The 25730-nt window shown below is 48.8% G+C and overlaps 1 protein-coding gene across 4 annotated transcripts in view; it reads left to right on the top strand.

The window, feature by feature from the left end:
* Window positions 1-7429: 7429 nt before the first annotated feature.
* Window positions 7430-25730, top strand: part of AGO2 (argonaute RISC catalytic component 2) — a 129114-nt gene continuing 110813 nt past the window's right edge. The window contains exon 1 of one of the 4 annotated variants that reach the window (XM_063709544.1): window positions 7430-7449. Coding sequence is in view for 1 of the 4 variants with exons in the window: in XM_031013788.3 (XP_030869648.1) it covers window positions 18491-18512 (22 nt within the window). In the remaining 3 variants the exon portion in view is untranslated. Of the gene's footprint in view, window positions 7450-18321; window positions 18513-25730 lie in introns of those variants that run through there. The other 3 variants (XM_055349571.2, XM_031013788.3, XM_063709543.1) reach the window with 3 other exon arrangements.

Genomic DNA, 25730 nt, shown 5'->3' with positions numbered 1-25730 from the left:
ACGTGAATACTTTCTCTCCCCTTTTTAAAAACAATTGGAAATCACCTTATTCAAAGGGAGCTCATTAAAAGTTTGAGTCCCCAGCGACTGATTTTTTGAACCCCCCTTACTTGCCAGCCCAGGTCACTGAGTATAATTTACAACTTAGCTCTCTATCAGGGTACTGGAAGTTTCTGTTCTTCCATCCTGGAGTGTTCTTAAAAGCCGGCACTTTTAACATTTTAGTAAGAGTTTTGACTTGTGTTCAAAGTCTTTGAGACCCATAATTTCACATTTCTAGCTGTCACTAGAAACGAGTCAAGAAGCTCAACTGAATCCAAAAGGCTTTACAGGCTCAGGTGCCAGTTTCCTCTGGAGGTCGGCCAACCCCACTTATCGTGTGCATCTTTCTGTGCCACTGCTGCAATGCAGTCAGCTTGCACAACGGTAAGGATCTGTTGGCAAGGGTTATAGATTCTACATGTTTATTTAAATGCTGCTTTGAGTTATAAGGGGTCATCTTTAAGTTAGGGACATCTTTAACAATAACTTTTGCCCCTGCCTGTGCGATTACACACTGCAGCTACTGTGCACCGAGAATTCGATACTAGTTCTGGTCAGGCACATGGCTGCACATGTAATCCCAGCACCTTTTGGAGGCCGAGGTGGGCAAATCACCTGAGATCAGGAGCTCAAGAACAGCCTGGCCAACATGGTGAAACCCCGTCTCTACTAAAAATACAAAAATTAGCCAGGCAGGGTGGCAGGTGCCTGTAGTCCCAGCTACTCGGGAGACTGAAGCAGGAGAATCGCTTGAACCTGAGAGGTGGAGGTTGCAGTGAGAAAAGATCATGCCACTTCACTCCAGCCTGGGCAACAGAGCGAGACTCCATCTCAAAAAAAAAAAAAAAGTAGCCAGGTGTGGTGGTGTGTGCCTGTGGTCCCAGCTATGTGGGAGGCTGAAGTGGGAGGATCACTTGAACCCCAGGGGTGGAGGCTTCAGTGAGCCATGAGTGTGCCATTGCACTTCAGCCTGGCTGACAGAGCGAGACCCTGTCTCAAAACAACAACCATGGTTTATTATATACAGGGGTCATACAGTACAGCTAACTATGCACTGCAGATTGTACACCAGCTAACTGCACCAGAGATTTGAGTATTACAGATTATTATATACTAGGGTTATACATTGCAACGGACTAGGTACCATGGGTTGCACACTACAAAGTGTAGGAGTCAGAGGGTGGAGACCATTCTAGCCTATTAAGGTCAAAGTTCCAGAACAAAATGAGAAGCTGTAGGTAATGCCTGAGGCCTGGAAGGAAGTGTGGATTTGGCCATAGTAGGAGTGGAGATGGGCTGAGGTTGAGATGAGAAGAGCCGGGGAGGTTGTGGGAAGACCCATGCTTGGTGTTTCTGTGGTCCACTGAAGTATAAAGGACGCTGTCAGCAGCAGCCTCTAGTTCAACTCACACCACCTGAGTGGTACGATGCTTATCCCTCATTCACAGGTGAAGAAACAGTTACACAGTAATCTGACAGCCACGTAGTGAGTAGGTAGGTGCCAGAACTGGGTTGGAAGCTGGGTCGGCCTCATGTTTAGGACTGTAACATAACCACTAGGCCAAATGCCTCTCCCAGATTCTCCCCAGGGATGAAGACCCCGCATATTACATTTTGAAACGATCTGATACCTGACAATACCAGAATTGCCATATTTGGTTGGGTTTCCCATCCACACAACCCAGTAAAATCAAAGCTCAATGCCAAAGTAAAAAGGCACTGGTGATGTGCCCCAGAGGTCTTTCGTCCAGGTCTAACCTTTTGCAGATGAGTGGACATGCTGGAATGACGAGCCCAGAGGGCTCTGATCTCCACCTAAAGTGACACATCCTTTGTCCTTTAGTTGTCCCTCATGTTCTCTCTCAATGACAACAGCTAATACTGAGTTCACGTGTGCCAGGCACTGTCCTCTAACAGTGACCCGCTAAGGCAGGAGGGTTTAATCTCTTCACTTGGAAATGGGGGTTTGGGAGTTTAAATTCTTAGGTCACCTTGGCGCTGGAACCCAGCCCCCAGGTGTCCTGGCTTTCAGGCTTTGACCAGGTTCAGCAATGACCAGGTGTAGCAATAAGGAGGGCTGTGTGCGTTGTTTAAAACTTTTGAATCATGCCTGGCTTTGTTATCTTTCTGCAAACAAACAGGCCGGGCATGGTGGCTGACACCTGTAATTCCAGCTACTCGAGAGGCTGAGGCAGGAGGATCACTTCAGGCCAGGAGTTTGAGACCAGCCTGGACAACATAGCGAGACCTTGTTCCTACTAAAAACTAAAAAATTGGCTGGGCGCCGTGGCTCACGCCTGTAATCCCAGCACTTCGGGAGGCCGGGGCAGGCAGATCACAAGGTCAGGAGTTCGAGACCAGCCTGGTCAATATGGTGAAACCCCGTCTCTACTAAAAATACAAAAATTAGCCGAGTGTGGTGGTGCGCGCCTGTAGTCCCAGCTACTCGGGAGGCTGAAGCAGGGAAATCACTTGAACCCGGGAGGCGGAGGTTGCAGTGAGCCAAGATCGTGCCACTGCACTCCAGTGTGGTGGACAGAACAAGACTCCATCTGAAAAAAAAAAAAACAAAAAAAACCTAAAAAATTAAGTGGGCATGGGGGTACATGTCTGTAGTCCCAGCTACTCAGGAGGCTAAGGCAGGAGGATTGCTTGAGCCCAGGAGTTCAAGTTTACAGTGAGCTATGATCACCCACTGCACTCCAGCCTGGGTGACAGAACAAGACCCTGTCTCTTTAAAAATAATAATTTTTGAAATGTAACTGGAGTGTTGTCTCAGACTATCATATTTTTCAAGATCTACTGGATAAAACCCAGATAAAACTTCTGTCCAATATCATACTGGGTGGGTATTGATTAATGAAGTAATTAAAACTGATTTTATTAAATCACTTTAATATGCTGTATTAAAATGCTGTAACTTTGGTCAATCCTCATCTTATTTTATCTTATCAAGTGCTTCATATTTTCCACTCCTAACAGCAAAAAGTAAAAATGATATGTGAACGTCCAGAGTGATTGTGTGTATGTATATATACGTGTGTGTGTATGTTTATATATACATACATACACACAAATATATATACACGTTTTCTTTAAAAAAAAAAAAGTGAGGCCCTCCTTTGCATATTGATTGTTTTTTAAGCAGTGTGTGACTTTCTGTTTCTTTACATTCATAAGAAAATCTGGTCATGATATGTAACAACATGGATGGAGTTACTTCTGATTTTTATATTTGATTCTCATTTAATAAATCCCCAAAGCCAAAAAAAATCATTATACGTGCTCACATACATTTACCAAATGAATATCATGCTTTCTATCATACTCCTTGCTTCGTAACTTACTACTCTAAGCACACATTATATTGTATTATTATAAATTATGTTAAAGTGGATACAGTATGATTTATTTTCTTGCTCTTGTAACATGGTAAAATAGATACATTAATTATATCTTTATCATTTTAATCTTTACTTGACTGCATTTAGTAATCTATCTTACAAATACATTCTTTATTTCTCAGTTCTCAGTGGCTTCTATAATAACCCTGGAAATGTGTATTAGCACGTTTATTTGAATTGAAAAATGAAGTCACCTGACAGAGAGTCTATTTGGCTTTCTTGTTTGACAAGGGGGACGGGCTCTGCAAATCAGATATCAGATGCCATATTTTTCCATAAATTGAATAAGCTAAATCTACAGTTATAACTTTGACAAAAATGTATTAATATTTAAAGAGTAATATAACTTTTATTTAAAAAGCATTTTATTGCAGCCGGGCGTGGTGGCTCAACCCTGTAATCACAGCACTTTGGGAGGCCGAGGCGGGCAGATCACCTGAGTTCAGGAGTTCAAGACCAGCCTGGCCAACATGGTGAAATCCTGTCTCTACCAAAAATAAGAAAGTTAGCCGGGTGTGGTGGCGGGCGCCTGTAGTCCCAGCTACTCCAAAGGCTGAGGCAGGAGAATCGCTTGAACCCGGGAGGTGGAGGTTGCAATGAGCAGAGATTGCGCCACTGCACTCCAGCCTGGAGCGAGACTCTGTCTCAAAAAAAAAAAAAAAAAATTTTTTTTTGACCAGGTGCAGTGGCTTACGCCTGTAATCCCAGCACTTTGGGAGGCCGAGGCAGGTGGATCACGAGGTTAGGGGTCCAAGACCAGCCTAGCCAAGATAATGAAACCTCGTCTCTACTAAAAATACAGAAATTAGCCAGGTGCGCGGTGGCAGGCGCCTGTAATCCCAGCTACTCGAGAGGCTGAGGCAAGAGAATCGCTTGAACCGGGGTGGGGGCGGAAGTTGCAGTGAGCCGAGATCGTACCACTGCACTCCAGACTGGGCAACAGAGTGAGACTCTGTGTCAAAAAATACATATATTTATTGGCAAAGATATAAGTGAATTAACTCCGACAGAGTGAGACTCCTCAAAAAAAAATTTATTGGCGAAGATGTAAATGATACAACAGTATTTTTATGTTCCTCACACCTTACTGAACATATTAGGTTAAACTTGATCCTTTTAAATTAATATTAGATATCAGCCTCAGAAAATTCTTTTTGTTTTCGTTGAGGTAAATGTACATACAGTGAAATGCACATTTTAATGAATTTTAACAAATGCATACACCTGTGTAACCATCACTCAAATTGAGATATAGAACATACTCATGGGGAGTTCCCAGCCTATAGGCAAACACTGTTCTGATTTCCAACAACATAGATTAGTTTTTGTCTGTTCTTGAATTCATATCAATTGAGCATACAGTGTGTGCTTTTTTGTGTCTAGCTTCTTTCACTTAACACAATGTTTTTGGGATGCATCCATGTGGTGTGTTTGTTGTTTTCTTTGTTTTGTTTTGTTTGAGATGGAGTCTCACTCTGTAGCCCAGGCTGGAGTGCAGTGGCATGATCTCAGCTCACTGCAACCTCTGCCTCTTGGGTTCAAGTGATTCTCCTGCCTCAGTCTCCCCAGTAGCTGGCATTACAGGCGCCTGCCACTGCACCTGGCTATTTTTGGTAGTTTTAGTAGAGACAGGGTTTCACCATGTTGGCCAAGCTGGTCTTGAACTCCTGACCTTATGATCCACTCGCCTCGGCCTCCCAAAGTGCTGGGATTACAGGCATGAGCACCGCACCTGGCCTGTAATTTTTTTTTAATTGCTGAATAGTATTCTATTGAGTACATAGACTACAGTTCGTTTACCATTCTCCTACTGATAGATATCTGATTGTTTCCAGTTCGGGGCTTAATGAATAAAGTGGCTGTAAACATTTGCATACAAGTCTTTTTGGGTAGGTATGTTTTTATTTCTTTTCTCTCTCTTTTTTTTTTTTTTTTTTTTTCTGAGACAGGGTCTCACCCTGTCACCCAGGCTGGAGTGCAGTGTCACGATCCAAGCTCACTGCAGCCAGGCATCCTTTTGTCTCAGCCCCCTAAAATGTTGGGATTACAGGCATGACCCACTACAACTGGCCAACTGTTTGCTTTTATGAAGGTCTGTTCAAATCTTTTGGCTATTTTTTAAAATTATTTAATTTATTGAGACAGGGTCTCATTCTGTCACCCAGGCTGGAGTGCAGTGGTTCAATCATGGCTCACTGCCAGCTCCACTTCCTGGGCTCAGGTGATCCTCCCACCTCAGCCTCCCCAGTAACTGGGACTGCAGGCATGCACCATCACATTCGGCTCATTTTTGTATTTTTTGTAGAGATACAGTTTTGCCATGTCACCCAGGCTATTACTCATTTTTTAAAAATTATTTTATGTATTTATTTATTTATTTTACAGCGAGTCTCACTGTGTTGTCCAGGCTGGTCTTGAACTGCTGAGCTCAAACAATCCTCTTACTTCAGCCTCCCAAGTAGCTGGGATTATAGGCGTGAGCCACTCCACGTGGCCTTTTGCTTTATTATTGATTTGTAAAATAAAGTAAAGTTTTTTACTTTATTATTTATTTGTAGTCATTCTTTATATATTCTGGATATAAGTCCTTTGTCAGCTGTATGTATTGCAAATATTCTCTCTCAGTCCATGGCTTGTCTTTTTATTTTCTTAACAGTATCTTTTGATGAGCAATAGTTCTTAATTTGAATGAAGTTCTAATTAATACTTTTTAAAATACTTAGTGCTTTTTGCATCTTCTCTAAGACATCTTTGCCTGCCCCAAGGTTGCACGATATTTACCATATTTTCCTCTAAAAGCTATATAGCATTAATTTTTAAGGTTGTTTGTTTGTTCATTTGTTTTTGAGACAAGGTGCCACTCTGTCACCTAGGTTGGAGCACAGCGGTGCAATCTCAGCTCACTGCAGCTTTGACCCCTCAAGCTCAAGCGATCCTCCTACCTCAGCCTCCCCAGCTCGGGCGATCCTCCTAGCTCAGCCTCCCAAGTAACTGGGACTATCTTTTCCCTTTTTTTTTTTTTTTCTTCTTGAGACAGGGTCTCACTCTGTCACCCAGGCTGGAGTGCAGTAGCAGAATCAGAGCTCACTGCAGCCATGAACTACTAGGATCTAGGTGTATGCCATCAAGCTGGTCTAATTTTTATATTTTTTATAGAGATGAGGTTTTGCCACGTTGCCAGGCTGGTCTTGAACTCCTGGGCTCAAGCAATCCTCCTGCCTGGGCCTCCCAAAGTGCTGGGATTACAGGCATAAGCCACTGCGCCCCGCCATATTAGTTTTATATTTAGGTCTATGATTTATCTTGAATTAGTGTGAAGGATGTGAGGTGGATGTTGAAGTTCATTATTTTCCATACGGAAATCCAATTATTCCAGCACCATTTGTTGAAAAAAATCTTTCTCCATTGTCTTGCCTTGGTACCTTGGTCAAAAACCTATTGGCCATTTATGTGTGGATTTATTTCTAGACTTGCTATTCTGTTCCACTGTTCTCATCTGTTCTTATGTCTATACCACATTGTCTTGATAACTGCAGCTTTATAATGACTCCTGAAACCAAGCGTAGTCAGTCTTGAAAGTGGCTATTGCAAATCATCCAATTTTGTTCTTTTTCTCCAAGATACTTATTTTTGGCTCTTCTAACTCACTTGCAGTTATATTTACATTTTGGCACCAATTTGTCAACTTCCACGTTTTAAAAGGCCCCTTGGGATTTTGACTCAGCTTCTGCTGTGTAACAGCACGTGTTCCCCTCACTCCACCCCTGTGCATTAGCCGATGCAGCTGCATGTGGCTGGGAGGCTCTGCCTCCAGATGGACCTGGCTTCACATGCCCTCAGCGACCAGGCTGAGGAAGATGCAGGGAGGAAGCTTTCTCTAGGCCACCTGGCTGAGACCAACCTGGCAACCAGATGGGGCAACTGCATGTAAGCCTCTGAGGGCAGGGCTGCTGACATCCTGTCGACCGTTGACAGTCACACGCTTGAGCTCAGCGCCACTGGGGTAAGAAATCAACTGTAAAGGGCAAGGGAGCGATGACTTTTGGATGGTAATCTCATCTATCACACCTTTCTGTAGACACCCAGACTCAATTAGGGTCACAAAAGATCCTTTTTTTTTTTTTTTTGAGACGGAGTCTCGCTCTGTTGCCCAGGCTGGAGTGCAGTGGTGCGATCTTGGCTCACTGCAAGCTCCGCCTCCTGGGTTCACACCATTCTCCTGCCTCAGCCTCCCAAGTAGCTGGGACTACAGGCACCTGCCGCCACACCCGGCTAATTTTTTGTATTTTCAGTACAGACGGGGTTTTACTGTGTTAGCCAGGCTTGTCTCAAACTCCTGACCTCAACTGATCCGCCTGCCTCAGCCTCCCAAAGTGCTGGGATTACAGGCGTGAGCCACCGCGCCCAGCCACAAAAGAACCTTTTGAAAGCCAGGTGACTTCAGTTGTAGCTTCCATCACCCTGAGGCAGGATGGCTGAGTCGCCAGCTGTGGGTTCTCACCCAGGACTGTCGGTAGGAGAGCAGCATGCGAGTTCTGGAGGATATCCTGGGAGGGGTCAGAGTACTGAGTCACTGTAACAGAATTTCCTTCCGTTCTCACCCACGCTTCCTGGGACCGCAGCTGTAAGCACTGACATTCACAAACATGGGGAACAGGAAAAGAATTGTTGAAGAGCCCTGACTCCAGCAATGGGTCATCCGGTTCTTCCTGAGTCCGGGAATTAGAAAAAGAAAAGTCCACTATTTTCCTTAAGAGATTATTTCCAACAAAAATGTATGACTAATGAGTGACACTTTCATGACTAATAATTATTATTCAAACTTTGTAATATATTTGTGTTTGATTAGTTGTGTTCTGACAGTTGTTATGATAAGTAAGCCCAGAAGAATGTTTTCTAACACTTGGTCTCACAGGAAATACAAATTTCAGATTTCAATTTATATATACTTTTTGTTGTAGACAAGTATATAGCATAATCAATAAGATTTTCAAACATAAAAATATTTCCTTAGGATAAAAATATGTGGAAGAATTAACATGGAAAATGGGTCCTGTGAGGAAAAGGGTAATGTGAAATGTGAAAGAAGAGGTGGCTCAGGCACAGTCAGCCCTCCACGCCCTCAGAGTCAACCAACTGTGGATGGGAAACGCAGTCAGGCCTACGATGGTTATCTCTGTACTGAAGGCGTACAGACATTTTTCTTGTCATTATTCTCTAAACAATACAGTACGATTATTTACTACAAGGCATTTTACATTGTGTTAGGTATTAGAAGTAATCTAGGCCAGGTGCGGTGGCTCACGCCTGTAATCCCAGCACTTTGGGAGGCTGAGGTGGGCGGATCATGAGGTCAAGAGATTGAGACCATCCTGGCCAACGTGGTGAAACTCCATCTCTACTAAAAATACAAAGATTAGCCGGGCACGGTGGCGCGCGCCTGTAGTCCCAGCTACTCGGGAGGCTGAGGCAGGAGAATCGATTGAACCCGGGAGGCAGAGGTTGCAGTGAGCCGAGATCGCACCACTGCACTCCAGCCTGGCAATACAGCAGGATTCCATCTCAAAAAAAAAAAAAAAAAGTAATCTAGAGATGATTTAAAGCATATGGGAGGACGTGCGTAGGCTCTATGCAAATACCACACCATTTTACATCAGGGACTTGAGCCGTGCATTTTAGTATCCACTGGGGGTCCTGGAACCAATCCCCCACAAATATAGAGGGACAACTACACTGTTTTGAATGGATTATATAAGATATCAAATCGATATGGTATTTTTCTGTTCCATCTGGTTACATTTTTTTAAGTGAGATGACAGTTTTATTTTTAAGTGTCAATATTTACAATGTTCCAGAAGTTGTGTTCTTTGTAACTATTTAAACTTACATAATGTTTTAGGTGTCAACTTAATGTGTAAGGGGGGTAAAAAAAAAACATTTAAAATGACATTTGGGGGTATGTAAACAAAACTGTTTGAAGACTGCCGATGCCGAGTGCATTCATTGTATGGTGGAGTCAGAAGAAACCCAGAGATCAGCTACAGGCTCCCTGGTGTCATCGTGCCACTGTACCTGTTGGGACCAAGCTGCTGGGTTTCCAGCTTGGCTGTGGGATCCCTCTGCCTCAGTTTCTCATCATAGGATGAGGGTATGTGCTCTGAGGCTTGAATGAGTAAATACTCATGCAGTGCCTAGAACAGGTACTTGGGCCAAGGAAGCGCACTGTGCCATTGTCTGCCTTTTGATGGAAATGCATCTCTTAGGAGGCAGTGCAGGATCCCATGGGCTGTTAGGTAATCTTCCCATGGACCCACGCCGAGTTCTGCTTCTTCAGGAAACACAGAACAAGACTCTTCCCTTCTCTATATGTGAGCTCAATAAGAGTATATTAGTCCACTGTGGGCTGCTGTAACAAAATACCATAGACTGGGCAGCTTACGACCAACAGAAATGTATTTCTCATAGTTCTGGAGTCTGCAAAGTCCAAGATCAAGGCACCAGCAGATTCAGTGTCTGCTGAGGGCCTCCTTCCTGGTCCACAGATGACAGCCTCTCCCTGTATCCTCATATGGTAGAAGGGGCAAGGCAGTTCTCTGAGACCTCTTTTTTTATTTTTACTCTTTTTAGAAATGGAGTCTTGTACTGTCACCCAGGCTGGAGTGCAGTGGCGTGATATAGCTTATTATAACCTTGAACTCCTGGGCTCAAGAGATCCTCCTACCTCAGCATCCCAAGTAGTTGGAACCACAGGTGCGCACCACTGCAATGGGCTTTTTTTTTTTTTTCCCCCAAGACAGACTCTCACTCTGTCACCCAGGCTGGAGTGCAATGGGGGCAATCTTGGCTCACTGCAACCTCTGCCTCCTGGGTTCAAGCGATTCTCCTGCCTCAACCTCCCAAGTAGCTGGGATTACAAACCTGCACCACCACACTGGGCTAATTTTTGTATTTTTGGTAGAGACAGGGTTTCACCACGTTGGCCAGGCTGGTCTCAAACTCCTGACCTCAGGTGATCCACCTGCCTAGGCCTCCCAAAGTGTTGGGATTACAGGCATGAGTCACCGGCTAATTTTTTTTTCGAGACAAAGAGACTTGGCCATGCATGGTGGCTCATGCCTGTAATCTCAGCACTTGGGAGGCCGAGGCAGGTGGATCACTGGAAGCCAGGAGTTTGAGACCAACCTAGGCAACATGGCAAAAACCCATCTCTACTAAAAATACAAAAATTAGCCGGGTGTGGTGGTGCACTCAGCTACTCAGGAGGCTGAGACATGAGACTTGCTTGAACCCAGGAGGCAGAGACTGCAGTGAGCTGAGATCACACCACTGCACTCCAGTCTGGGTAACAGGGAGACTCTGTCTAAAAAAAAAAAAAAAAAAAAAAGAGGGAGTCTCGCATTGTTGCCCATGCTGGTTTCAAACTCCTGTTCTCAAGCAATTCTCCCGCCTTGGCCTCTTGAATAGCTGGGATTACAGGTGCCAGCCACTGTACCAGGCAAACAAGGCCTCTTTTATTTTATGTGTTTATATTTCTTTTTTGAGAAAGGGTCTTGCTCTGTCACCCAGGCTGGGGTGCAATGGCATGATTTCAGCTCACTGCAACTTCCGTCTCCTGGGCTCAAGCGATTCTCCCACCTCAGCCTCCCAAGTAGCTGGGAGTATAGTTGTGTGCCACCATGCCTGGCTAATTTTTGTATTTTTTGTAGAGATGGAGTCTTGCCATGTTGGCCAGGCTGGTCTTGAACTCCTGAGCTCAAGTGATCCACTAACAGGGCTTCTTTTATAAGGGTGTTAATCCCAATTGAGAGGGTTCCATCCTCATGAAATAAGCACCTCCTAAGGGCCTCACCTAATACCATCACCTTTCATGTTAAGATTTCAACATATGCATTTTGTGGGGGGAAACACACACTTAGATGATGGCAAAAAGTTTGAAGCAGTGACTTCTCCCACCCACTGCCTGAAATCGTCCCGTTATGTGATTAGACTGTATCTCCATGCTTCTCAATTCTGATGGCCCTCTTCCATGTGCGATGCCGCAGGGAAATGCAGGCTCTTGAAACAGAGGAACTTAGGAGAGTGTTGGGATGTTATGTACAGAGCATCTACTAAGGAACCAGGCCCTCATCAGGAACGGGACTTATGTGCTCTCATTGTTGGTCACAATCAGCCATGTTCCCAATAAGGAGGCCACACCAATCTCAGTGGGCTCACAGGGTATCCAGGACTGGGTTCCAGAGCTGCACACTCCACCTGCTGCCTCTTCAGAGAAGCGGGGCATCCACCTTCCTTAGGCTAGTGTTGGCGGAACACAAACACAAAGCACAATGTCAGTGCCGTGCCGCTTCCTGTCTCCCCAGCGTCCCAATCCGTGAGCATGCCGTCTCCCTCCATTGTGAAATTCTCAGTCATGTTTCACAGATTTCTGTGCAGAGGTTTTGTACATCTTTATTTTCATTTGTTCTTCTGTTTTCAACTTTTCTTTTTTTTTTCCTTTTTCTTTTTTTTAGTTTTTTTGAGACGGTCTCTGTTGACCAGGCTGAAGTACAGTGGCGTGATCACAGCTCACTATTGCCTTGACTGCCCAGGCTCAAGCCATCCTCTTGCCTCAGCCTCCCAATTAGCTGAGAGTATAGGTATGTGCCACTGTGCCCAGCCTCATTCTATTTAAATTTTATTTTTAGGCCAGGCCTGATGGCTCATGCCTGTAAGCCCGGCACTTTGGAAGGCCGAGGTGGGTGGATCATCTGAGGCCAGCCTGGCCATCATGGCAAAACCCCGTCTCTACTAAAAATACAAAAATTAGCCAGGCGTGGTTGTGCACGCCTGCAGTCCCAGCTACTCAGGAGGCTGAGGCACGAGAATTGCTCAAACCTGGGAGGCGGAGGTTGCAGTGAGACAAGATCATGCCACTGCACTCCAGCCCGGGTGACAGAGTGAGACTCTGTCTCAAAAATAAATAAATAATTTTTATTTTTAATTGTCATTAGTATACAGAATTATGGTTAATTTTAAAATATTGGTCTTACAGCCAAAATCTTTGCTAAACAATGTATCAGTATATTATTTCAAAGAAACATGATACTAGGTAAGAATGATAGTATAAAGGAGTCGTTGTGGAAAGCTAAAAATTGACACTTGTTTATATCATTATATGCTTGGCTTCTTTGACAATTTTTACTTAATGTTTCTCCTCATATGAAAGATAGGTTGCTGTTTTGTGTCTGTGTGTGTGTGTGTGTGGTTTTTTTTTTTTTTTTTGAGACAGCGTCTTGCTCTATCACCCAGACTAGAGCTCAGTGGTACAATCACAGCTCACTGCATCCTCAGCCTCCCTGAGGGCTTAGGTGATCTCCTACCTTAGCCTCCTGAGTAGCTGGGACTACAAGCACACAACCATGTCCCACTAATTTTTGTATTTTTTGTAGAGATAGGGTCCCATTCTGTTGCCCACACTGATCTCAAACTGTGCTCAAGACACCTGCCCACCTCAGCCTCCCAAAGTGCTGGGATTACAGGTGTAAGCCACCATCCTTAGTGAAAGATAGCTTTTATTTATCTCTTTTAACTCCAGAAAATGCTACAAGTTGGATACACCACATCCACACAAATCTCCCAAGGACTTTGGAGAAGATGCATTGGGATGAATTTGTAACTCTTGACCTTAAACAATTGGTGGCAGCGTCTCTCATGTGCTCTGGGTGGTCTTCATATCATGCTGAGAAACACCAGCTGGGCCGGGCGCGGTGGCTCACGCCTGTAATCCCAGCACTTTGGGAGGCCGAGGCAGGCGGATCACAAGGTCAGAAGTTCGAGACCAGCCTGGCCAATATGGTGAAACCCCATCTCTACTACAAATACAAAAAATTAGCTGGGCATGGTGGCGCATGCCAGTACTCCTAGCTACTCAGGAGGCTGAGGTAGGAGAATCGCTTGAACCCGGGAGGTGGAGGTTGCAGTGAGCTGGGATTGCACCACTGGCATTCTAGCCTGTGCAACAGAGCGAGACTCCATCTCAAAAAAAGAAACACCAGCTGTCCTCAGGCTGGGGCAAAGGAAGGCAAGGGCACCCACACCTCATAGGTGAGACACCATCCTTTGAAGAGGAACTAGATTCAGGGTTAAATTTAGGGGGCTGTAAGTAAGTGTGCCAGACTAAAAAGCAGAGATCAATGCCTGCCTGAAAAAAATAGTTTGAAAAGAAAAAAAATAATAAAACAAACAAAAAAATGCAGTTTGGCTGTGCATGGTGGCTCACGCTTGTAATCCCAGCACTTTGGGAGGCCAAGGCAGGCAGATCACTTGAGGTCAGGAGCTCAAGACAAGCCTGGCCAACATGATGAAACCCCATCTCTACTAAAAATACAAAAAATTAGCCGGGTGTGGTGGCATGCGCCTGTCATCCCAGCTGCTGGGGAGGCTGAGGCAGGAGAATCACTCGAACCCAGGAGGCGAAGGCTGCAGTGAGCCGAGATGGCACCACTGCTCTCCAGCCTAGGAGACAGAGCAAGGCACTGTCTTAAAAAAAAAAAAAATGGCAATTTGAGAGGAAACAGAGGGCCAAAATGAAGTACCTCTTGTCTAGAGATGGTTACCTGAAGAAGCAGAAGGTGTGGCCTGTATTCAGACACGCTCACCAGTCAAGGGAACACCACATCCAGGCCCCTCCACCCCATCCTGCAAAGGGGGCCCAGCTGGCAGACCCAGTGGAGGATGGCACTGTCAGATTTTAAAGAGGTTATCATGGCCTGTTTTTGTTTTGTTTCTGAAACAGGGTCTCACTCTGTCACCCAGGCTGGAATGCAGTGGCACAGTTATAGCTCACTGCAGCCTTGACCTCCTGGGCTCAAGCAATCCTCCCGCCTCAGTCTCCTGAGTAGCTGGGACTACAGATGTGTGCCACCATGTTCAGCTAATTTTTTATTTTTATTTTGTAGCGATGGGGTCCCCAGGCTGGTCTGGAACTCGTGGCCTCAAGCAATCCTCTCACCTTGACCTCCCAAAGCACTGAGACTTTGGGCACAAACCACTGCATATGGCCTGCTTAGTTTTTTTTTTTTTTAGACGGAGTTTCGCTCTGTCCTCCAGGCTGGAGTGCAGTGGCACAATCTTGGCTCACTGCAACCTCCGCCTCCCAGGTTCAAGCGATTCTCCTGCCTCAGCCTCCCGAGTAGCTGGGACTACAGGCGTGTGCCACCACAACCAGCTAATTTTTTGTATTTTTAGTAGAGACAGGGTTTCACCGTGTTAGCCAGGATGGTCTCTATCTCCTGACCTCGTGATCCACATGCCTTGGCCTCCCAAAGTGCTAGGATTACAGGGGTGAGCCACCTGCTTAGTTTTTAATTAAAAAACAAAACAAAACAAAACAAAAAACCAGTCTGGGCATAGTGTCTCACACCTGTAGTCCCAGCACTCTGGGGGCTGAGGCTGGTGGATCACTTGAGCCCAGGAATTTGAAACCAGCCTGGACAATATGGTGAAACATCATCTCTACAAAGATTAGCTGAGCCTGGTGGGATATTCTTATAGTCCTAGTAACTTGGGAGGCTGAGGTAGGAGGATTATTTGAGTCCAGGAGGTCCAGGAGGCTGCAGTGAGCTATGATTGCACCACTGCACTCCAGCATGGGCAATAGAGTGAGACCCTGTCTACAAAAATACAAAAACAAAAAAAATAAGGTCAGGTGTAGTGGCTCATGCCTGTAATCCCAGCACTTTGAGGGGGCCAAGGTGGGAGGATCACTTGGGCCAAGCAGTTCAAGACCAACCTGAGCAACACAGTGAGACCTGTCTCTACAAAAGTTTTTAAAAATTAGCCAGGCATGGTGGCATGCGCCTGTGGTCCCAGCTACTCAGGAGGCTGAGGTGGGAGGACCACTTGAGCCTGGGAAGTCAAGGCTGCAATGAGCTGTGTTTTCGCCACTACACTTTCACTTTGGTGATCCTGTCTCAAAGTATATATTACTCAAAGAATCTAGACTATTAGAGCTGGAAGGGATCATAGAAGACCTCTACCTCCATGTTTCCTAAATTATGCTCCATGGAACCTTGAGGTACCTCGTGAAAAAAGGGTTCTGTGGCTAAATGGGTTTGGGACAAGTTGCATACTGTCTCATGCCCTCCTTCCTCTTTGTAGAAGCATGATTCTTCTCACCTTGCTACAGGCTCTGAGAAAGCCTGCAGACAATAAACTTATTTATCATTGTTTGATCCAGTGCTTCCCAATTTACTTGACTTCCCAAAGCTGCTTTCATCATGTGCAGAACATGTTTTAGGAACAAATGATTTATTCCATTGCCCGCATTTTAGTCTTGAAGAAACAAAGTGCCCCCAAAGCCGAGGGCTTTGTCAGCCCTGTGGCCTCAGGAGCTTTCTCTGTACTTCCCCTCACCCCTTCTTTCTCTCTCATGGGGAGCTGGTGCTTTAGCAGTGTGCAGAGCTGCAGGCCAGGCTGCTGCAAATGTCCCTGGCTGTGATTAGAGCCCCTGGTCTTATCAAAGCATCAGGATCCTAAAACACAGAGGAAGGAATTGTATCAGGGAGAAGCACTGGGTCCAGAAGACCCAGAGTCGGCTGAGTCACCATCCAGGTGTGGGACGTGGGTCTGGGGGACAGAGCAGCAAGGGCTGGAGACATGTCACAGCAAGCACCGAGAGGCACAGTCAGATGAGTTAAGCAGGTTCACTAATGGCAGGAGAGGTAACAGGCAGAGGGGACTGCAGTTCTCAGCTCCGTTGGGTGGTGGATCTCTTAGCCATGCTGAGTGAGGGACACCAGAAGAAAAGCAGGTTGGGAGGAGGGTAGGGATGGGGCTGCAGGAAGCGGGTTGAATTCCTGAACACAGGTGTGGAGGGTGGAGACCTGCAGAGAATGGGCTTATCTAGGAAAACAGCAGAGGGAACCCCGTGCCCCAGAGGGCGAACCCAGTGACTGCATAGGCCCTGGGGATGGAGATGGGGCAGGCAGCAATGGCAACCCTCCGCCAGCAGAGGGCCACGGTGTCCGCCATCCAAAGAGAAGTGACACAATGAAGCCCTCAAAGACATTATCTTGCCTTCTGGAACGAAATCCTTGCAACAAAGTTCCCCAACACAGCATTTAAAGGAGCTGAAGGCGGGCTGAGGGCAGCCAGTGATGACAGAGCCTTCTGGGCCTTTGCTGAGGCGTGCAGTCGCTGACAGCAGGGCAGTCGGGCCTCAGGGATTTCGGGCCGAAACGAGTTTTGTGGATACGTGAAGGAGACAGGGGCAGAGAGAGAGGGTGGGCATCTGCGAACTGGGAAGATTGACGAGGTTGCATGGTTCATAAATAGGAAAGTGGTAACATTCATGATTATTTAAAAATTTCCGTGAAATACTATAGTAAAGGTACAGAAAAGCATATAAAGTAAAAGTGCAGTTTAAGGGATGGCTGCCAAATGAAGGGCACCATTGCAGGAAGGAACAGGCCTGGCACCCCCAAATCCCCGAGGGGCCCTGCTGTGGTCACAGCCCTCTCACCCCCAGCTGTATCCACCATTCTGACACTTAGAGTAACCACCTTCTTGCCCTTCTGTCAGTTATTTACTACTTAATGATGCTTCCCTAAAGAATGCAGTTTAATTTTGCCTGTTTTGGAATTTTTGTGAATGGCTAGATTCCATCCTGTGAATATAAGCACACTGTTTCTCCATCCTGCTCTCCGTGGGTATTCAGTGCCATGCAGTCCAAGCGGTGATGAAGAATGCCATGCACACTCCTACCCAGGTTTCCTGGTGCTCATAACTACACATTTCAGGAGCACGTTTTGTATCAGCAACTTGGTGAAGACTGATGTCCTTTTGAGTTTTCGGAGGAAGTGCTGGTTCTCCTGCCCTTCTTCAGGGCCGTCCTCCGAGACTGCAGAGAACTAGTGACCACCCTGCTGGCTGCGGAGTTCCTGTCAGTCAGAACTCCTGTTTATTCTTCGCCCGGAACAGGGCCTTGCACCCATATGCAGACAGCCGATGCCGCGGGGTGAAGGAATGCTCCGGGAAATCTGGGAAAAGGCGACCAGGCACTTTAGATTGTGGGTCACCCTCTGCCTTCTAATCCTCCATCACTTAGGGGAGAAAGGAGGTAGCCACAGGCTGGCTTTTCCAGGAAAGCCTCCGAAAAACAGACGGACCCAGAGGGACCGGACAGAAACGCTCGGAGGTGCACGACGGTCCGAGCAGGCCCCTGACTGCTGGAATGGGCGTGTCCGCTGATCGGATCCCTGATACCAGCTACAATTTACTAAAAACTTCTTAGACTTTCTAAGTGCTTTAAACGGATTATCTGGGTTCTGGGGCCGCGCCGGGAGGTGGCGGTGTGGTCCTGCGCGAGCGGCCGGCCGCGTTCAAGTTCAAGCTCCGGGCTGGGAGGGAGCTTCCCGACCTCCGTGTTTCTGTAGTAACTTAAAGAGCCAGGCTGGGGGCTGAGGGGCTGAGGGTGGGAGGGTTCTGCGACCCCCACCGGGGGGCGGCGGGGAAAGCGAGGGCGCGTGGCCTCCCCCCCCCACGGCTCCGGTGGCACAGCCTGGGGGCCCGGCTCCTCCCCGTCGGGAAGACGCCGCTTTTCTGGGTGGCAGTGAAGGGTCCCCGGGGCCGCGCCCGCCCCCGCGCCACACGGGCCGCGCCGCCCTCGGCCCTCGTCCCCGCTCCCGCCCGCGGTTCCCACCGCCCGGCGAGGTCTCCAGGCCCCTCCCCGGGTCCCCGCCCCAGGCCCCGCCAGACCCGGCGCCGCCGCCGCCGCCGCCGCGGACCCCGCCCGCGCGCCCAGCCCCGCTCCCCCCGCGAGCGCGCTCCCGCCGCCGGCCTCGCCTCCCCTCCCCCTCCCTCCTCCTTCCTCCCCCGCCCCTCCCGCTCCCGCTCCCGCCGCCGCCTCCGCCCGCCGCCCCGGCCGCGTCGGGTAAACCTGTTTGGCGAGGCGGCCGCGCCGGGGCGGATCGTGCGGCCGGCGGCTCCCTCGCGGCTCGCGGCGTCGGGGCCCGTGGCGCGCGCGCGGCCGCCCCTCGGCCCCGGAGCCCCTCGGCGGCGCCACCATGTACTCGGGAGCCGGCCCCGGTGAGTCCTCGCGCTCGGGGCGCCCGCCCGGCCGTTCGCGCGCTCCTGCCCGTGGTTGGCGGGCCCGGCGCGGGCGGCAGGGGCCGGGGATCGGGGGGCCGCGGGGTCGGGGCGGCGGGGGCCGGGGGCGGGCGAGCCGGGGCCGCGCTTGGGGGCTCGAGGAGCGGCGGCGGCGGGGCCGAGCCGGCCGTTTTCTCGGCCCCGCGTTGGACGCGCAGCCCCGGCCTCCTCGGCCCCCGCGAGTCGTCGGGGCGCCCCGCGCGGCCTGGGCCCCTCCCGCGCCTCGGGCCCGCGTCCCAGCGTCCTCGCATCCCCCGCCCGGGGCCCGCGGGCTGGGGCCGGGGCCGAGGCGGCCGCCGCGTGTAGGCCCGAGGCCCGGAGCGCCCCGCTTGGCCCGGCCTCGCTGCCCGGGCGGGGATGGGGGCGCCGCAGCCCGGCCTGGCCTGACCCTAAGCGCCTGAGCGGGTGGAGGCCGGGTCGGGGCGCACGGCCGGGAGGGGAGGGGGCTGCGCCGGTCCCGACCCCAGCCGCGGTGAGTCTGTGGCGCGCTCGGTTGTGGTCCTTCTTGTTGCCAGCACTTCTTCGGCCCCTTTTCCCAAGGAAAGTCTGGAAATGCTGAATTTTGGCCAATTCCTGTAGTTAGGACTGTCGCCTGGAAAGGGGAGGACGCGGCTCCCCGGAACCCTCAAACTGCGTGCGCGGCTCGTTCTCATTCCAGACACGCCGGCCTCCCCATTCAAGTGCTAATTCCTTTTACAATTTCCTAGGAGAGGTGAGGCGAGGTGGATTCCTGTAGCACCCCTTGTTGCTAGTCGGCCTTTCTCTGGAAAAGTTCTAAAAAACTTAAAGCAGTAGCGCATTGTTTTTCTTTTTAAATGCAGAGTAGAAGGCGGTTTCCTTGCTGGGCCAAAAAAACGGTCAGGTGTTCTCCTGCTTTTGGCGTGCTCCCACCAGGCACGTGGCTCCTGGCTCTCTCGGCCGGCCTGGCCGCTGGGACGGGGCACCGCCTGCTCCCCTTTGTCCGCTGGGCCCCAGCCGGGCCGCAGGCGGCGCAGGCCCCGCCGCGCTCGGGGCTTATGTTTACCCGGCCGGGCGAGGAGGCTCGCATTCCCGATGCTGCCCTCGTTGCTGCAGACCGGCCCCAAATTGTGGGGTCCGGAAGGCCCCCTGGCCCACCTGGGTCCGTTGATGGTGGCCCCCACTGCTGGAGCTGTTGGCTCTGTGCCTTGCGAATGTCGCGTCTTTTTTCTGATGTCATTTAGAAAGCTTCAACAAGGCGGAGTCTGACCAACTTTTCAACCCCTGAGGGCCATCAGCAGTTTGAAGAATGATTTTCCCCCTCCACATGGGAGGGGCCACAGTCCTGGAGCAGATGCTGGCCTCTAGAGGCCCTGGGTGGCCAGGGCCCCTCTTGGGAAAGGACCGGGCATCCCCTTGTGAGTTGGGACCTTCCAGCTCCTTTTTGTAGAGGAACCCAGCTTATGGGACTGACAGCACTACATTTTTTCACGTTATCAGTTTTAAAAGTTGGAGGCCCAGAAAAGCTGAAGAGGCTTTAAGGAAGGTCAAGCTTTCTGTGTTGTGTTTTGCGTGTTACTTAATTCACTCCACTTGCTGAGGTTGGTGGTGTTTGTGAAGACAGACAGCCGAGGCTCACAGAGGTTGAGAACTTCACCAAGGTCACACAGCAGTGAGTGAGTATCAGGACAATCGGTCCGACTTCCGAGCTGGTTCTCTGGGTGCCTTCCTCAGGGCAGTCCCTTTGAAGCCCTATAACCCAGACCCACAGTAAGAAGTCTCTGTTAGGGCTGGACTGGACCAGCACCTGCCCGCATACTTGTCATTGACAGCGGGGCTTCAGGAAGCAACCCCAGCTCACTGCTGTACTGTGTGCACTGCCCCGGGATGCTGTCTTGTCGATTTCATTTTTCAGCATACCTTGGCCCTCATGATCCACAGGCTCGTTTCTGTCACTCGCTGCTTTTTGGAGATTGTTGCTGTGGTGTGGGCCTGGTAGGGAGCGGACCCTCTGGAACAGGACAGTGGTTGAAAGAATAAATGTGTCTGCAGGATAATTCATAGCTAATGGCAGGATGGGAATGAACCCAAGTTTCAGGTTGTACAAACGTGCTGTAATTATAAGTCTGTGGTGCAGTTCCATTTTATGCTACACATTAAGGCTTTTAATTTTGTGTAAAAGGAATTTTTGGAATAGTCTTCATTGAGACTCTTTTTAATCTTATACTTTCTAATTTAGAATTATAAGACATTCAATTTGAATTACAGAAAAATTACATTGGGAGGCCAAGGCGGGCGGATCACGAGGTCAAGAGATCGAGACCATCCTGGCCAACATCATGAAACCCCGTCTCTACTAAAAATACAAAAATTAGCTGGGCGTGGTGGTGCACGCCTGTAGTCCCAGCTACTCGGGAGGCTGAGGCAGGAGATTCGCTTGAACCCTTGAGGCAGAGGTTGCAGTGAGCCAAGATTGCGCCACTGCACTCCATCCTGGGGACAGAGTGAGACTTGGAGACTCCATCTCAAGAAAAAAAAAAAAAGAAAAGAAAAATTACAAATAGTTTTGCTACTTCCAATTGTAACACCCTTATTAGGCAACTTACTAATTTAAAAAACAGTTCACAATAGCTCTACATTATACCAATCACAAACAAATGCTGTTACATATGTGAATGCTATTTAGAATCTGAAGTTAGAAATGTTACTATTTTTTCGTTTTTTGAACTGAGTTAGTTGTTTAAGATGGGTGGATTCTCCAATGACCTTGAACCTTCACTGATGAACAAATTAGTTTTTTGGTTTTTTAACCATTTAAAGGTCCTGATCTGTGTCTGGTGATTGCCTGCCCCCAGGATATTGTCTCTTATGGTTTTGCTACACTTTCAAGCTCCCGTGTGTTACACCCCTCGCAGATTTGCCACAAAGTAACCTCTGTGACATCTAAGACTTGACAGTTGTCTAAATAGGATTGTGACTTTGAGAAGAGCTGACCTTCACTGTGGTTTATAGAGCCATTTAACTCCTCCTGCCCCCTCTCCCCCTTCCCTCAGTGGTCCCCATGAAGGTATGGCCACTTCTCCCAATACTGGTGCCCATCTGCCATGGCAGGATATCACTCTCTACCCGTGGGGCAGTTGACATGGCCGAGGCCATCGCAGCATGGCTGGGTATTTGTGCAGAGTCCCCCTTGGGTCTTTGATAAACCGTGGGGAATAATTTAAGTAAGTGCATAGGAAAAAAAGATGTAAACGCTTCCAAACTCCTAAACCCTGTGCAATTTGAAGAAGCAGAATTATTTTTTAACTTCTAGTTTCCATGTCAAAAGTTTCCACAATGCCAGTTGGGCTTATTCTCTGTGAGTTGTACAGTGAATGCTCTCCTGTAATGGTCCAGTCTCATAAAATGTGGTTTTGTTTCATGAATCGTTACTGTGAATCTTCAAAACGTAACATTTGAGTTTTAAAAATAGTTAATATTGTGAAATAATTGAAAAGACACAAAAGTAGAGTGACTCATTTAATACCCCTCCATTGATCCATTAGGAAGCTTTAGCAGTCATCAGGGTTCTCCACATTTGCTTCAAATATGCCCCTTTTGTTTGTGGACATTTTCCAAAGTGAATTGCAGACCTGTCATTTTACCTCGATATTTAAATATGCGTGTCTAAAGCAATGGAGACGTTTTGAACATACCCCAGTGCCGTTATGACAGTTAACAGTCTGTGATCAATTTCTCTCATATTCTCAGAAGTGTGTTTCCAGTTGGGTGCTTTGGATCCTGAATTTTAACCAAAGTTCACACACACATTTGGGTCTCTGCCTTCTGCCTCTAAAGCTAGCCCACCCTCTCTCTTCTCCCTGCATTTGACTTGTTATATTTACGTCTTTTTTTTTTTTCTTTTTTTGTTTTTGAGACGGAGTCTTGCTCTGTCACCCAGGCTGAAGTGCAGTGGTACCATCTTGGCGCACTGCAACCTCCTCCTCCTCCCAGGTTCAAGCGATTCTCCTACCTCAGCCTCCTGAGGAGCTAGGACTAAGCCACCATGTCCGGCTAATTTTCGTATTTTTGGTAGAGATGGGGTTTCACCATGTTGGCCAAGCTGGTCTCAAACTCCCAACCTCAGGTGATCTACCTGCCTCGGCCTCCCAAAGTGCTGGGATTATAGGCGTGAGCCACCACGCCCGGCCTACATCTTTTAAAGTCTCTTTTCTTCAGAGCATTCGTGCCTCCCCTCCCCCTCCGTTTTTTCTTTAATGGTTTTAGAAAGAGCCCCATTGCTCAAAATCTTTGTTTTTTGGTCTCCGTTTTGTTGAGGGGGGCTGTTTGGAGACCCAGTTGCTCATGGTTTTAATTCTGACACATTTAAGTGGTGTTTTGTTTTGTTTTGTTTTGTTTTGTTTGTTTCTGAGGGTTGGGGTTGTTCTCTGTTGCCCAAGCTGGAGTGCAGTTACACAGTCATGGCTCACTGCGGCCTCAAACTCCTGGGCACAAGCTGCCCTCCCGCCTCAGCCTCCCTAGTAGCTGAGACTGCAGACATGTGCCACCATGCCCAGTGAAGGTGTTTTACTTTTTTAGAGATGGAGTCCTGATATGTTGCCCAGGCTGTTAAGCAGAGTGTTGGGGCAGGTCCCTTTGCATCTTGAGTTTTCAGTTGCAGCAGAATCCTTTTTGTGGTCCTCTTTCAGCAGAAGCGACACTGTATGACCTATGGCAAATACGGAAGATAACTGGAGGCTCTTGTGCAGTTTATCTCTTACAGTTATTTCAAATAAGAGGGATTCTTTTCTCCCCAGTGTTGGGTTGGGAATGGCTCCCTCCTTCACATACCTCTGCCCTTATCGTTTGTGGCCAGCTCTGTGCTGCTTGTGGTTGCTCTCTCCTCCTCACTGGGGATCTGCTGGCCCACGCCACACATTGAGAGCCCCAAGCCTGCTGCTGCGGTCAGGGGCCTGCACTTGTTCGCTGTAGCCACTATTCTAATTTTTTCCTCCAAAAGTTTAGGAACTTGAAACCACTCTTTGTTCTTGGTCCTTTACACGTTGTGACCAAATCGCCAGGCCCTCCCAGTTTCTGTCTCCATAGAGCTGCACTCAGGGTGAGGAGACACTTACCATCTGTGCTGGGAGCTTCCTCCAGGGCAGTGGGCACCTGTAAGCTTTCCCTGGTACGAAAGGCAGACACAAGAACTGTCCGTGCAAAGCAGGGTGGACGGGCGGCCTCTCAGATTCAGTGCGTTTTTAAAATCTGGGGCTTGTGTGTAGCTTAAAGATGAACAGGCTGGAACATTTTAAACTTGGTTCACCCCTGATGGCACTGCACTTCCTGAAATCCTCAGAAAATCTGATGGGCGTGAGTGTGGTGTCATTGAGGTTGCCACTAGTTCTTTCCAAAGGGTGCTGACGCGTGTCCCCGTTGTGAGCTGGGAGAAGCAGGGTGTGGGAGGTGGGCCAGGCCTCCCTGGGTCTGCCAGGAACCGGGCTGTGTGGGTTGGATCAGGAACTGGAAGCCCCACCTCTCTCCTCTCCTCTCCCCTCCGCTCCCCTCCCCTCCCCTCCCCTCTCCTCCCCTCCTCTTCCCCCCCCCCTTCCCTTCCCCTCTCCTCTTTTCTTTTCTTTTTTTGACAGGGTCTCACTCTCATGGCCCAGGCTGGAGTGCAGTGGCACAGTCATGGCTCACTGCAGCCTCAACCTCCCCGGGCTCAGGAGATCCACCTCAGCCCTTTTGGGCAGCCTCCCAGGTAGACTGCAGCTGTGGACCACCGTGCCTAGCTAAGTTTGTGGAGAGACGGGGTTTCCCTGTGTTGCCCGGGCTGGTTTGGAGCTCCTGGATTCAAGTGACCCACCTGCCGCAGCCTCCCAAAGTGCTGGGGTTACAAGTGTGAGCCACTGCGCCCGGCCCCCTCCTTTTTCATCTTCTCACTGTCATCGAGATGGACAGACAGGAGTCTGGTCAGAACTGCAGCCCCGTCCGCATCTCCTCGTGTGGTCTCAGTTTTCTCACCTGTAAAGTGGGGACTTTGGCCTAGATGACTAGCATCCTCTCCAACCTTACTTCCCCCATACAGTGACTTTTCTGCCTTCCCACCTGGCCCCGGGCACGGGTGCCTGCGCTGAAGGGAAGCAGCACATTCCCCACGAATCCTTAGTCTTCATACAGTGACCCAGGACAGAAGAGAAGGTGCTGGAGGCCTGCAGTGACAGCCGGGGCCGAGGTCACATTGGCTGGCAGAGCCTGGCCCCTACTGTTTCATGCAGTGTTTCTCTTCCTGTTTGATCTGTCAAAAAAGTCCGTGGCCCCCAGAGTCGCGCGTTTATTATTAGTTTTTAAACTTTAAAAAAATTTATTTATTTATTTATTTATTTTGAGACAGAGTCTCTCTCTGTTGCCCAGTCTGGAGGGCAGTGGCACAATCTCAACCCACTGCAACCTCTGCCTCCCAGGTTGAAGTGATTCTTGTGCCTCAGCCTCTTGAGTAGCTGGGACTACAGGCATGTGCCACCATATACCCAAATTTTTTTTTGTATTTTTAGTAGAGATGGGATTTTGCCATGTTGCCCAGACTGGTCTCAAACTCCTGAGCTCAGGTGATCCACGTGGCTCAGCCCCCCAAAGTGCTAGGATTACAGGTGTGAGCCACCGCGCCCGGCCTATTATTATTATTGTTGTTGTTGCTATTATTATTTTGAGGTGGGGTCTCACTCTGTTGCCCAGGCTAGAGTGCAGTGGCATAGTCACGGCTCACTGCAGCCCTGACTTCACGGGTTCAAAAGATCCTCCCACCTCCACCTCCCAAGAAGCTGGGATTATTTTTTGTAGAGATGGAGGTCTCCCTATGTTGCCCAGGCTGGTCTCACTCCTGGCCTCAAGTAATCCTCCTGCCTTGGCCTCCCAAAGTGCTGGGATTACAGGTGTGAGCCACTACACCCAGCACGGAGTTGAGCATTTCTTAGAAGCATCTGTGTTGCTTAACACTGCAGAATATTATGCACATGCACAGGGAATAAAAAATATCTGCAGGTACACACACGCACACAGGTATGTAACACACACACACGCACACACACACGTGCCTGCAGCTCCACGTGCCTGGCTCCCTGGTGGGGCTGCCGTCCTCCTCATTCCTGGGGCCTCACACACGTGGGTGTTCGTTCCCTGGGGAAGCAAAAGTGGCTCAGGAGGCAGCGCATCTGGCAGCCC

This window comes from Gorilla gorilla, chromosome 7, assembly GCF_029281585.2.
Source record: "Gorilla gorilla gorilla isolate KB3781 chromosome 7, NHGRI_mGorGor1-v2.1_pri, whole genome shotgun sequence".
In the NCBI taxonomy this organism is placed as follows: domain Eukaryota; kingdom Metazoa; phylum Chordata; class Mammalia; order Primates; family Hominidae; genus Gorilla; species Gorilla gorilla.
The sequence above is the reverse complement of the archived record's forward strand: the minus strand, read 5'-3'. Positions and strand labels throughout refer to the sequence as shown.